Source organism: Lissotriton vulgaris, chromosome 2_1 (assembly GCF_964263255.1).
Source record: "Lissotriton vulgaris chromosome 2_1, aLisVul1.2, whole genome shotgun sequence".
In the NCBI taxonomy this organism is placed as follows: Eukaryota; Metazoa; Chordata; class Amphibia; order Caudata; family Salamandridae; genus Lissotriton; species Lissotriton vulgaris.
In genome coordinates, this window is record NC_141687.1 from 288,347,002 (window position 1) to 288,362,112 (window position 15,111).

At 44.6% G+C, this 15,111-nt stretch overlaps 1 protein-coding gene across 4 annotated transcripts in view; it reads right to left on the bottom strand.

Moving 5' to 3' along the window:
* The window catches only part of DHX40 (DEAH-box helicase 40), a 377,067-nt gene that overhangs the window by 152,443 nt on the left and 209,513 nt on the right, over positions 1–15,111 (bottom strand). For all 4 annotated transcript variants that reach the window (XM_086954961.1, XM_086954958.1, XM_086954959.1 and 1 more), the window contains 2 exons: positions 14,003–14,083; positions 2,067–2,224 (listed from right to left, as the gene is read on the bottom strand). In XM_086954961.1, coding sequence (XP_086811087.1) covers positions 2,067–2,224; positions 14,003–14,083 — 239 coding nt within the window. The remainder of the gene's footprint in view (positions 1–2,066; positions 2,225–14,002; positions 14,084–15,111) is intronic.

The window sequence follows — 15,111 nt, forward strand, 5'->3', positions numbered from 1 at the left end:
TCGAACCACAAATGTGTTCATTTATCCCGCTCCTTGCCTTAAGAAAGCATTGTTGGATTGATGTTGGACTTTAAGTCCAATACTTTCCCTACTGTTGCACAACAGGAGTTGGAATGGTAAATTATACTGTGCCAACGCCAATACTTTGCCTTTGGCAAGTCGTTGTAATGACTTGTGGAGTAATGGAACGCATTGTAAAGAAGTGTTCGGACCACGTTGTAAAGGCATATGGAAAAAATGCCTACGTGGTTTCAACATACATCTGTCTAAAACATGACGATTAAAATCATGTGCTCTACAAAACGTGGTAAATGACCACTGTGTGGGTACTATGAGTTTCATTCTATCACATCCAGATATATAATACAACAGACATGGGCCGAAAACAAGACAGCCTTGCTGGATTTGCCAGTGATGGTTAACAGTATCAAATAAATAAGCAACACAAATGATTTTGCTGTGAATAATTAGTATTGAAAACGTTTCAATACTGAAAGATTGACAAGCAATGAAACATTGCTAAGGTCTGTGGAAGGTGACGTGGTTTTGGAGTGCCTCAGTCACTTTTTTCATCTTCACAGCCCTTTCTCTTTGGTTTTTCACTCTGTTAGCCACTTGGGCCCTTTTTTCTCCCCACATCTTTCTGAAATCTTTCATCTGAGATTCTCACAATGCACCATTTTCCTCTTCACACCTTTTTGCCGCTTACTCCAGCTGCATTTATGTTTAGCTCCTTCACGTCACCATCCCTCCACACACAACACCTCACATTTAAGCACTACGTACCTCCGTACCCACACTTTCCCATAGTCTAACAATTACTACTGGCAAATATGTGGCTAAAGCACTTTGCAGAGAGGCCAAGGATTGTATGTGCATGAAGTCTAAACACGTTTTTGATCCACAGACATGCACTGAGACAATTCAGACTTATCTCCAGAACTCTGATTTGTGCCCTATCATAAACACATGCTTACACCCTGAACATACTCAGGCACCTGGAGGCAACTCAGTTCCCAGTATGCACTATATAAGTGTCATAAGTTGCATATAAAAACTGGTGGAAAAAATACCTTTAGGGAATGCAATATGAAGTAAAACTAAAATGTAGACAAGGTCTACGTTGCTGTTATGGATTATCTTAAGGACATTCCCGCATTGTTTCTGCCTGTAAGATTAAGGGCATGAATAGAGAATAGTTCACACGCGTATCTGAGGTCTGGCAGGGCCTGATCCACATAAAGCCCAGGAGGCAGCACTCAAATTTGAAGTGAGCAACAGACAAGGGCCCAATCATATCAGTACCCTGGGCCATGCTTACATACATGCCTACACATACACATACACACACACACACCTACACACACACACACACACTTACACACACGTGCCTACACACACACGCCTACACACACACGCCTACACACACACGCCTACACACACACGCCTACACACACACTTTTTTTGCACCAGTTTCTATAAGGAACACGGGTTGCTTTATTAAAAACCAGAATCCTCATTTGGAAATCAACTGCAGGAAGATCTGCTGTGCCCTGCGAGTCTTCATCCCTGCATACGTAGCTCCTTGTGATGCAACCTATTAATACATAGGTCACATTGCAAACTGCATTCCCATGTGCAATTTGAGTATCGCTGGTTTGCGAATAGGAATGATACAACTGGCACACAGTACTAAGCAGTTTTAATTTAACCACAAGGAAGGAAATAACAAGTTTGTAGCACCCCATGTTAATAATGCACACTGACTCATCAGTGCAATAGGGACAGTAAATTTAGTAGAGCTAGTTCAATCAAAAAAGATCCTGCCTTTGACAGCTAATTTTACTGAACTATATTTTCAAATACAACTGCAGAAAACTAGCCTGTGCACATCACATGAACTCCCAACAGTGCTCCTACAAATTCTATACGCCGATGCTGCTATAATTCAATGCTATTTTACTTTAAAGGGTATGTACTATTGCTAAAATAAAATACACGCTGGATACACTTTACATTTTTTGGAAACCTAAGTATTCATCTTATCTTTTGGACTGCCCCCTTACCTGGACGTATAAATACGTTTTCTACAGACAACATGGATGCTATAGGAAGGAGGAGATCTTCACAGCCCAAAGATGTTGCCTTGATCACTGCACACGACATATTTGCAGGTAGGGGATATTCCACCATGAACTTCCCCATTTGGGTGACGTGGCCTCTCCTTAATGAGATCAAAAAGACAGACAACCATCAAATCTCGAAAGGGTCCCTCAGTAACAAGTGTAAAGCTTACAATTATTACATGGGGAATCATTTGCAGATTAGAGTGCATGTGAAACCTATATGATGCAATAAATATCTATGCAGGTGCTTGATGAGTTATTGCTCCAGATTCAGTATTCTATGCAGAGTTTTTCTTTACCGATCAGGATTAAATACGCTTTTAAGAACTTGCAAATTTATATGCTGAGAAAGGAATATGTTACTTACCCAGTACGCATCTATTCATGGCATGTATTGCTGTAGATTCACATGCTTTGCGTACTCATGCTCTCTAGTGTTGGGTCCGGATGTTTGCAAGTTGTTTTTCTTCGAAGAAATCTTACCAGTTATGAGGTAAGGTGAATCCTCATAATGAGAACTGCAACAAATACAGGTGTCCAGAGAGGTGGGAGGGCGCATGTGAACCTACAGCTCTACATGCCAAGAACAGATGCTTACTGGGTAAGTAACATAATCCGTTCGAGGCATGTGTGCTGTACATACACATGCTTTGCATAGACTATATAGCAGTATTCTTCCAAAGTGATGGCTAACCAGTAGATGTTGAACTGGTCTGAAAAGTGTCTTTAGCACTGGCTGCCCTACTTTGGCTTGTTGGCATGCTAACACAACCACACAATAAAGTTTGGTAAATGTGTGTGGTGTAGACCATGTCGCTGCCTTACAGATATCAGCTATAGGAATGTTCCCTAAAAAGTCCATAGATGCCCCTATTTTGAAAGTGGAATGTGATCTAGGGTGTATAGATAAAGTTCTTTTAGATTTGCATAGCAGGTTTGAATGCACTTTTCAATCCATCTTGAAATGCTAGATTTAGAGTTAGGATTGCCTTTGTGAGCTGGTGCAAATGCAACAAACAGTTGCTTTATTTTACGAAAATCTTTTGTCCTTTCGATATATAATACAATAACGATCTTCTGACATCACATGTGTGAAGAGATCATTCTGCTACAGAATCAGCCTGAGGGAAGAACACAGGTAACTCAACTGATTGGTTAAGATGAAATGCAGAAACTACTCTAGGGAGGAATTTTGGGTTGGTGGGAAGAACTACCCTATCTTTATGAAGCTTGAAAGAAGGGTTCTTCTGAGGTTAATGCCTGTAGGTCACCAACTCTCCTTAATTAAGTGATTGCAACGAGGAAGGCAACTTTCCATGAAAGGAGCTGTAAAGGACAATCGTGCAATGGTTCAAAGGGTGAACATGAATCTTGGAAGTACAATGTTAAGATTCCCGTTGTTGTAATACTTTATTCGATAGAATATATCATAAAAGTACAGACATAAAATCACATTAAACAATTAACAAGTATTACTACAAATCCATTAAAAGTAAAAACCACCGTTACAGACAATTAAAAATGTGGAAAAAAGTCTACAGAGATTTATTTAAAAAAAGGATACATTCTTAAATGTGGATCTGGTCAAACGTTAAAAGCAGCTGTAAAGGACAATCGTGCAATGGTTCAAAGTGTGAACATGAATCTTGGAAGTACAATGTTAAGATTTCATACTGGTGCTGGAGGTATTCTGGGTGGTATTACTCCTTTTAAGCACTCCATAAAGGCTTTAATCACAGGAACTTTAAACAAAGATAAATGCTGACTGTTTTGCAAATAAGCAGCTACTAATGCAAGGTGCAATCAAATAGATGTGTAAGCTATACTAGTTTGCTGTAGGTGTAGAAGGTAACAAATAATGTTTTGAATAGAAGAATCTAGAGGATCAATATTGTTGGTATTACAATAGATAAGAAATCATTTCCTTTTTGCTGCATAACAAGATTTGGTAGTGGTCTTTCTTGCTTCTTTTAGAATATTCATGCAGTCTCGTGGAAAATGCAAGTATCCAAAGTCTGTGACTGCAGGAGCCAACTCACTAAGTTGAGCTCCTTGGGGTTTGGGTGGATTTCTCCACGTTTTGGGTGGAATTGAGATGCAGCTTTTGAATTGGAACCACTGAGAGTTCCAAGAGTGTGGTGTATCATGGTTGGCGAGCCCATGTGGGAGCTACTAGTATCAGTGTGAGCGATGTTCGAGCTTTCGAACCAGAAACAGAAGGAGTGGGAAAGGCGGAAAAGCATAGGCAAATATCCCTGCCCAATTGATCCATAGGTCATTCCCTTTGGAGCGAGGGTGTGGGAACCTGGAGGCAAAGTTTTGGGCATTTTGCTTTGTCCACTGTGGTGAACAGATCTAATTGTGGAAATCGCCATTTTTGAAAGCATGGAAGGAGAACATGGGGATGAAGTTCCCACTCGTGTATTTGCTGCCTCCTTCTGCTGAGGAGGTTGGCAATTTGATTGTTGACTCCTGGAAGGTGTTCTGCCAGACTTTTGCGTGTTCACCGTGATTCCCAATAGATAGAGTAGGCCTAGCGTGGTCTGAGTGTGTTGTAGACACTTCTGGTGTCTGCTGACTTTGATGAGCCAGTCGTCTAATTATGGGAAGAAGTGAATTTGTTGTCTTCTGAGATGAGCTGCCACTACTGCTAGACATTTGGTAAACACATGGGAGTACTTGAACTGATAGTGTTTGCCTGCTATCAGAAATCTGATCTGGATAGATCAGAAGGTGATGCGTCTTAAGTCTAGTGTGGACATAAAATAGCCTTGCTGTAGAAGTGGAAGCACTTGTTAAATTAATACCATATGGAAATGTTCTGACAGTATGTACTGGTTTAACACTCTGAGATCCAAAATTGGTCTTAAGGAGCCGTTCTTTTTGGGGATCAGAAAGTAGAGAGAGTAAACCCCTGAATCTTGGTACTGTAATGGGACTGGTTTTATGGTTCCCTTTTCCAAGAGAGATTGCACCTACTGTTTAAGTAACTGTAAGTGGTCTGACGATAGTTTGTGAGTGCAAGGTGAAATATTTGGAGAATTGGTGGTGATAACCATGATGGATAAGATCGATCACCCATTTGTCGGATGTTATGAATTGCCAAATGGGGGGAAACTGTTGAAGCCTTCCCCGACATGTTAAATAATCGGGCGGCGGGGGGGATAGTGGGCATGTCACTGTTTGTTGGGAGAAGGGGAGTTACACGCTGTGGCACCTATACCCCTACCTTTGGAATTGTTTCCTCTATACTCTCCTCTATAAAAACCTCAAGAGAGAGAGGATTGGGTGGTGCCTTTATAAGGGGAAGCATTTGGGTCTGAGGATGTGGTTTTGGACCCTCCTCTATAAAAGGAGCGGCGTAAGGAGCCTCTATTTGATGGGGACTGGCGCACTTCCATGGACTTTGCCACTTCTGTGTCTTTCTTCATTTGTTTCCAAAGCCTTATCGACTTTGGGACCAAATAGGTGTTGTTTGTCAAAAGTGGGGTTTAAAATGGATTGCTGAACCACAGGTTTAAACCCTGAAACCCTAAGCCATTCATGTCTTCTGAGGAGAATGCTGGTATTAATCTCCCTAGCTGCGGTGTCAGTAGCATCTAGAGCACGTCTGATGGAAGAGTTAGAAATGAGTTTGCCTTCCTGACCTAACTCTTGTGCTCTGCTTTTGTGTTCATCTCTGAGATATTGAAGCAGTTGCTCCATCTCATTCCAGTGTGCCCTGTCGTACCTAGCTAGTAGGCCCTGTGCTATGCACCAGTGGTTAGCAGTTTGAGCAGCTACTAATTTACCCGATGCATCTATCAGCTTGGAAAACATGACAGGGGGAGGTGCATCACCAGAGATTTGTTAATTTGATCTCTTACGAGAATTGGACACCACCAGCGACTCAAGAGGCAACTGTCCTTTAATAAAAACAGGATCAGGTGGTGATGGTTTGTACTTTTTATCAACTCTGGTAGGTAAAATACGTGCTCGCACGGGGTCTTTAAATATATCATCTGAATGTCTTATCATTCCCTTAACATAGGGAGAGTTCGGCTTGACCTATGTGTGGATCCTAATGTTTCAAACAAAAAATCTTTCTCTAAAGATTCCTTATGTAGTGCAACTCCATGATACTCTGCTGCTCTAGCAATAAGCTCTTGATAAGCCACATTATCGTCTGGTGGGGATTGCTTTGCAGGGTTCAGCTCTCGAACATTATTTAATGGAGGGTCAATTGTAGAATCATTCCATGGATCTACAGTAAATGTGTGTTCATCATCAATATCATCCCCTTCAGGTTGTATAGAGGGAGATCATTGAGGTGTTATGTGTAAAGGATCTAGAATTGCCAATTGTGGAGAAGATGGTGGAGGTGAAGGAGATTTTGGGGTAGGATACGCAGGGCTGGTAGCCATGTCTTTTTTCTTCTTTATAGCAATCTTATAGGCAGGGTCCTCTGAAGGAACTTTCCGTTTGGCTGGTGTCTTAGCCAAAATGTGTCCTGTATCAGGATCTTTTGTTTAGGATCCAATTTGTCTTTAAAAAGGTCTAAAATTGGTTCTGGAGTCTCGGAGCGGTTGTCCTTCGATTTCAGCACTGAAGGCTTTGTTGTTGAGATAGCGTCTTTGCTTTGAGAGTGGAGGTTTCGGCTCTGAAGTATGCTTCTCTTTCGGAGCGGAGGGTTTTGGCTCCGAACCAGATTTATCCCTCGGAATGGAGTGGTTCTGCCAACTCGGTTCCGAGCCGGAAGGCATGGCGATTTGTTTTGGGGCTGAGCCAGAGGGCAGGGAGTCGGAAATATTGTCTCAGTGCCGACCTTGGGTGCCATAGCCTTATTTTTTTTGTAAGATGTTTTGGGGGGCAAAGGGTCTATAGTACTCCCAGCACCCTGTCCCGGAGGTACGTCTTGTGACTCCAAGTCAATCTTGAGTTCAGAATCTGACACTGGAACAGAGAAGTCCTATTCTTCTGCCGCCGATGCGTCAACCTCTTTATGTTCTGATTCTTCGCCAAAGCTATCCGGAGTGTGTAGAATGCTTTGGTGTTGCATTTCTCGTTGTTGAGCCCGTAGAGTTTCCTTCAACCTAAACGATTTACAAGCGTCGCTGTCTTCCTCCTTGTGCTCCGGTGAGAGGCACAAGTTACAAACTTGATGTAGGTCATCGGTGCGAGGGTACTTGGCGTGGCGCAAAGGACAGAATTGAAACAGAGTTTGTTCCATCTGCAGAAGGCTGGACTAATGCGGCTAAGCATGAGGGCCACCCACAAAGTTTTCGACTGAAGATGTAAAGTTTGTTGACCAATTCGATACACTAAGAACAGATAAACGCATACAAAAACAATATTGTCAAGGGTATAGTGGATTGCGCACCGAGGGGAACCCGAAGAACGGTTTTGAACGGAAGAGCAGCAATACACGTCCAAACCTGATGTCAGAAAAAAACTATCTAACAATGGAGTCAATGCCCATGCGTATGATCACCGAAAGAAGGAGTCACCTTACCTTGTGACTGTAAGGACTTCTTCGAAGAAAAACAACTTGCAAACATCCAGACCCAACACTAGATGGCAGGAGTATGCAAAGCATGTGTATCTACAACACACATTCCTCAAACATACACTTCTCAACATGATCTCCCGTTGTATATCATTAAAAATGAGGGTTTACATTATGTTTTTCTTTGATAGCCATGTATACGCGCCCTGTTTATACCTGTAGAAATGCAAGCATTCCAGCTGCAACAGCAGTACTCTTACCCTGAATGATATAACCAACTTCTGCTAAGGAGCACCACCCTGGCTGTATAAATAGCACTTGGCCACCTAGTTGTCAACATGCAGTAAAATGGCTCCATTCCGGACTCAGAGACCAAACCATCAGATAGCCTTGTCACCTCCCACTAGTTTGAATACTGAAGTGCTTTTCTTGGAGACCATCTCTTCTGCTTCGTTTGAGATTCAACATAGGAGAAGACCTTCGGGCAAAGAGAGACAGCCATGTCCCTTTCCGATGTCCTGTGATCTCCTACCATAAAGTCCATTTCATCCCCCTCTTTATGAGGATAGCACCTTGATAATGCATCTTCTTGCAAGACCGGGGGGCCTATCTGTCTAATAAAGTTGTATGGCTATCATGCATCTCTGGGGATATCAAGGGGAAGTGTATTCACCACATCAGTACACCCTGTAAAGCCTGAAGATCATTGTTTGGTTCCTTGCCCAATGTTCACAATAAGAGTTCTGACTTGCACTGGTGTGATCTTCACTGGACTCCCTCAGAGGGCCACTATCAGGAGAGATGACCAAAACACAAGGAAATGAAGAGGGGTGGGTTTCACTCAACAATGTAAAAATGGCCTGAAAGACAAAATGTATTGGACTGCAGACCACTCAACCCACTGTTTTTGGTAGGATAGGCAAGAGAGTTTGTCTATACAGGCTGGAATGTCTGAGATGGAGATCACCAACTCAAAACAAATTAGTTCCCCTCTCACGCCCATCAAAGGACCTCCTTAATTCAAGGACCTCAAATGAGTGGACTTAAGGACATTTTATGGGAAAGAGTTAGGGGCGGTCTTCCCACATGCACAGAGGTAGAAAAAAAAGTCTGTGCCATCACCAGCCAGGTGATAGGAAATCTCACTTAGAATGAAGATGCATTTTCGGGTATCCGACTGGCATCAGTGACTGGTTGAGATGATGGTAAACATTAAGCAGAAGGAAGCTCCTCCAGTGGGCTTATATGATTGTTTGGCTAGTTGGAGAAATACAGACAGGGCAGTCCAAACATCTACAAGGTCAAGGCAGCACAGCTTGACCAAATCCTTAGAGAAAGAATTTGTCCCAAACTTTTTATTCATTCATTCAGTCATAAAAGAAGTGAAGTATTTTTAATCTGTTTGATTGGCTATGTTTAGAGAGTATGGAAGGACACATTGTCACTTTCACATTCAGTTAAATTGTTAGATGGTTGAGCTACAGCCTCCAGAGAAGGTCAGCACATACATTTTTGCATTGTGCTGGCTATGCCAATGTACATTTGTAATAATTTCCCATTTAAGTATGCCTGTAGAATACCTTGTGATGTGACTGCAAACTGTACTTCATACATACTACACTCACCGGGTATCCATTTTGTGTTCACTCCTAGTTTCTATACTTTCAGAGCTGCTTTCACTTTCAGAGCGGACAATTACTCATTATGCAAAAACTGTTAATGGGATGGGAATAAAAAAGCAGAAAGTGCGCACACTACACCCCCCTCAGCTCCATGAAAATTAATTGCAAAATCAATGCCACCTCTGAGCAACCATTATATAAGAAATCATATAAAAAGCTCCCAAAATGCACAACAGCAGTAGTGAGAGGACTACAACACTAATATCAATTATTTATATAGTGCCCTCAACAAACTAGCATGTTTCGAGACACCTAAATAAACGCTGATATAATTACCTAATTAGATAGTAGTCATTTTATCAAACTCATAACTTGAAAGGCTGCACCAAGCCTGTTGGCTACACACATTCTGCTGAAGCTTGCACCCTTTCCCATGATCTGACTGCTTCAGAAATTGATTATGTACAATAGTACATGCTTTTTTGATTTAATTAGACTGTGCCTGTTGCTTCTTTTTATTATGCACAGCAGTTCCAGTACCTGCGATGGTTAACTGAAAAAATAATCCGAATTGAGTGGATACATTGATCATCCAGCAGAGACCACAAAGGGAATCAGTGGATAAAAGGCCATATAGATTGAATCCCAGATGTAGTCTCTGGAAAAGGTGATGTGCGCTGACATCTGGCTACTATCGTAGAATGACTTTCCTGCACTTGGAGAATCCACTGATGAGTACTGTGGAATAAATGTAACTGATGGATTTTCCTTCTGATTTGGCACTTCCTCCAGAAATGAGGGAACATTTGTCTCCTCCGACCTACACATCAGGATGTTCTACCATCCATTTTTAGCACAAAGCTGATTATTTTTAGACCTGTGAATGACCTATGATGGCAATACACACGTCAGGACCTCATTTTGAGCGTGTGAGAATAGGGTGGTAGTAAAGAACCCAATAATACCTATACTGTATGTTATTACAACAACAAAACTGGCCCCAACTCGTAATGAGGGCTGGGGGGCGGAGGGGGGGAGGAGCTTGTGCATGGATCACACTTGCAACAAACAGTGGCAAAGCCATTAGGTCTGGTGTTGTCAGTCAACCTTTTGGCAATTAATGTTTTGTTTTGCAGGGCCTTCATTAATCTAAACAAAAACATTGGCTAAAGTCTGAAGACTGAACCCCCTGGTCAACGCAGATGAGCTGCGACCACCGCCATCACTTTCGTGAACACCCGAAGGGCACTGGTAAGGCCAAAGGGGAGCACAGTAGACTGAAAGAGATCGTGGCCTACCGTGAACTGCAGGTAAGTCCAACGCTACCAATCTAGTGTTCCGAGTAGAGGGCAGACAAGACCTGAGCCAGCGTCAACATCTTGAAAATCTCCTTCTGGAGGAAGCGATTGACCTCCCTCAGGTCGAAGGCCCTTGTCCTTCTTGGGCACCAGAAAGTAGTGGGAGTAACAACCACGACCTACTTCTGGAACGGGAACGCGCTTGATGGCTCCCTTGGCCAAGAAAGCCGTAACTTCCCGCTGGAGAAGGGCCATGTGATCCTTCGACATGCGGTGGTATCGCGGTGGCATGGCTGGAGGGGTAGTATCGAAGGGGAGGAAGTAGCCCCTTCAGACTATTTTCTAAACCCACCTGTCCGACGTGATGATGCGCCAGTGGGGGAGGTGATGGCGAATCCTGCCGCCTACTGGCGTTTGATGGGCCTGAAAGGTCGGACTAGGAGGGTTTGGAGGCTGCTGCAGTGGGGGGTGGACTGGCCCGCCCGGTGGACCCTGGAACCATGCCCGTTGTTTCCGGCCCCCGGCCGCGCGAAGGTTGGGAAACTTGCTGCGGCCTTTGGCTCTGGGTGGGATGTAGCGGGGCACCCCTTCTCTAGCCTCAAAAGGGGCGAAAAGCAGGCTGCGCCAAACAGGTGGAGATGCCCAAGGACTTGGCCATAGCCCGTGAGTCCTTGAAGCGCTCTAGGGAGTTGTCTGCTTGGTCTCCAAAAAAGAGAGGGCCATCAAAGGGCATGTCCATCAAGGGGTTCTGGACATCCCCTAGAAAGCCTGTGGACCTCATCCAGGCGTAGCGACGCAGCGCTACCGACGTTGAAATGGTCCTGCCCAGAGAGTCGGCAGTGTCCAGCCCACAACGTATCGTAAACTTTGCTGCATCCCTCCCGGCGGTACAAAAGGGGGTGGTGATGGACGGAGCATCTGAATCAATCAAACACTCACACCCAGTCAAACGATCTGGGTCTAATCCATCACCGTTCTTTAGCCCACTCTGCCACACCAGTTCAGACATGGCTATATGCCGGCAGCAACAGTCTGGGGGAGAACTGCCAGGGCCTCCTCCGGACACTGAGGTAGCACTTGCGCCACCATATCCCACACTGAGTGCGAATAACGGCACAAGAGACAAGCGGTGTTTATGGACCGCAGTCCTAAGCCGGGCAGTGGCGTCGGGCTATCCTGTCCACGGGAGCCCGAGTGTTGGGCCTGGACCGCGTGCCCAAGAGGAAGTCTGTGAGGGCCTCATTAAACGGCAGCAGGGGCTCCGAAGAGCTCGCAGCTGATTGAAGCACCTCAGTCAGGAGGTTAGTCCTGACCGCCACCGTAGGAAGCTCAAGGTTGAGAGCCTCGGTCGCCCTACGCAACACCACTGCGTATGACGCTCCCTCCTCCGTAGCCACGGTAGGAGGCGACAACATGCCAAGGTCAAGGGAGGTGTCCAAACCACTGGCATCCCCCAGTTCCTCTCTCCAGACCTGCTCAGTGTCCAACTGGTCAGTCAAAGGGTCACCTGACCCCTCCCATTCCTCCTCACCATCCTCTGGGTGCCATTGTGGTTGAAAAAGGACTCCAGGAGTGAACAGGGGCATAAAAACCCCACCCGGCGCCAGATCCATAAAGGCGACTGGCGTCAAACGTGGTAGTGAGGCTGTCGGAAGCGGCGCCGGTGGAGGCATAACAAGGTTAACTGACGCCGATCCGGATGCAGGCCTGGATCCAAGGGGGGCCTTTGGCGTCGGGCCGGAGTCGCCGGGAGCGAAGACCTATGCCCCCCAACCGAGTCCGCGGGGCCCGAAGACACGCGCGCGGGGTTGGTTCACCCAAAGATGGTATGCATCCCCTCGTAGAACGTACGAAGCTGGACGGGAGTCGCTCTGGGTATCTGAAAGCGAGGGAAACTCTGAGTCAACCCTTTGGGTCCGCGCGTGGAGACGCGGGAGGGGCACCACCGCATGCCTCATCGACTGACAAGGAGAAGTCGAAGAGCAACAATGCTTCTCCGACTTCTTCTTATGTTTTGACTTACCCGACCCAGAGTGTGAAGATTTCGATGATTTTGAAATGGTGGTGACTCTGCGACCGTTCCCTCGACCTCCCTCTCGCCCGGGACCTCGAACGATGCGGAGCCGACTGCCGGTGTTTAAGCAGCTTTCAGGACCGCTCCCACAAAGCCTTGGGCGCCATCCACTGGCAGTCGGAGCACGACTTGGGGTCGTGGTCGCGCTTCAGGCAAAAGAGGCCAATGCGGTGTGGATCCGTCACCGACTGACTGTTCGGAGTCTGAGACTCGAAACAAGAAGTCGACAAAAGGTGAGCAAACGTTAGTCAAAAATTGACTGAGGTACCGCTCTTCCCGGATCTGCACTGGCTGGCGGGGAAAAAGAAAGAACTGGCGTCAGCGCGCGAGGGCAGCATCTAAGTAGCTGCCTCGACGTCATCCCGGCAACCACGACGACGGACGCAGAGCCAACCAACGCCACCTTCTGACGCGGAGAGGTACTGCTGACGAAAAAACTTTCTGGATCCAGTATGACACCTGGGGGTAATTCTAAGGTAATGAATCTATAACTAAAGTGTTTCTTACAGAAATAAATTTACAACAGCATTGACAGGCGAAAGGAACTGATAAAGTTGTAAGTACACCATTGTCGCATCTGGTAGCCCTACAGAGGCACTAAAGAAATAATAAAGTAAAAACAAAAACATTGGCACTGAAGGGACTACTTTGTGTATGGATGAGTTCCTTGTGCAAGGGCTAAATGCTTTCACTCAAAGTGAAGTTAGCCAGTGGCTAAAGTAGGCTCACGCAATATGCTGAAGAGGGCAGAAGCAAAATATGACTGACACAAGAGCAGACCAGTAGATGAGAAGAGGTGTTTGAAAGCAACTTTATGCAAGTATATTATACATACAATTTTAGTAAAATCAAAAGGTCTTGGCTAACGCCAGACTTAAAAAGGGGGACTTAATAAGTAGAATACACATCCAACGAGGCATAATGAACAATAAGGCAAATATTGTACTGAAACTGAGAAACTGCAAGTACCATCAAGTTACAGCAGGCACAGCACCCAAATCATTATCATAGAGTAAAAGCAAACATCATAAACCAAGTTCTACAGAGGTACACAAAGGGTATATAAATATAAGTTCTAGGAGTTACACCATAACGAGAACCCATATTACTTGCATTAATGTGGTGCATTTGCTCACCATGCATACACAAAGTGAAATAAAACAAAAGCATACAGGGTGAGTAATTAGTAAACATGTGTGCCTGAATTTTTTATTTAATTCACTGCATTCATTGTGAGCAATGGCCACCACAATGATATACACATGTATTGCTATTTCTCAGATAAAATACTAGGAAAGTGACCCTGTTGTAATGAAGTGATAGTTTTCAAAACTGGCAAGCGGAAAGTTCTGCTATTTTTTGCATTTAGACTCTATCAGGGATATTGTGCCACATACCTGTCAATAGCGTCGCACTGGTAAAGCTGCTTCAGAGCCTCCAGGATGTGCCTCTCTTCAGGGGGGTCTAAATAGGGAAAACTGGACGAGAACACAACAAAAAACATAATTCATGTTACTTTTCAGCTTTTGAAGCACTATGAGCTTGATTCATATTCTAACAACTCAGTTGCGCCTCAGTGTTTAACAGCTTTTTTTATTTGAGAATATGATTTGAGATATATTACCTACTGGCGGTCACCAGTAGGTAGTTATAGTTAGGACCTACTTTTCATAGGAAATCCACAACATTCTATTTGGAATAACTTTGGCGTCGGTGAACGAATCGTGAATTTCTCCAAGAAAATGGCCTGCTCGGTTCCGCTTCTTCCCTGAAAGTTTGGGGTTGATTCGTCAAGTGGGGGCCGAGAAAAAAGGGGTTCCCAAAACGTGTTTTCCCCATGCAATTTTCCATAGGGACCTTTAGCCAGGGCTACAGCCCGAACGGCTGAACGGAATTACACCAAATTTGGCAGAGAGGTAGAGTTCGGTTCGCAGATTGTGCTTTTTGTTAATTGGTGTAAATCCGTTCAGTAGTTTCTGAGAAAATTAAAAGTATAATCATAGCTATATCTAGAGACAGAGTTCTACACGCGGACGGAGATCCGTTCAATTACGAGTGCGAGCTGCAGGCTGATTGGCTGTGAACTGTCTGTCAACACTCGAAACCAGAAGTGTTGGCGGCCATGTTGTGCCTCGGTAGAACATAGTCACAAGAAAACAGTAAAACAAAGTTGAGAAATAAGGGAAGGGGGCAGGCTAGAAACATTCTGACCCTTTACGCTTGCTCAGGGGGTCGTACATGGATGTTTAGGCTCTTTTTTTATTTAAAAAAAAAATAATAATCTTGCCGTACGCGTACGGAAATACGTACAATTACGAGCAGGAGCTTCATGCTGATTGGTTGTCAATACTCCAAAACAGGAAATATTGGCAGCCATCTTGTTTGTCGCAAGAGCCGAGTCACAAGAAAACAGTAAAACAAAGTTGAGAAATAAGGAAAGGGGGCAGGGTAGAAACATTCTGACCCTATAGTCTTGGTCAGGGGGGTGGTACCTGGATCTTTAGGC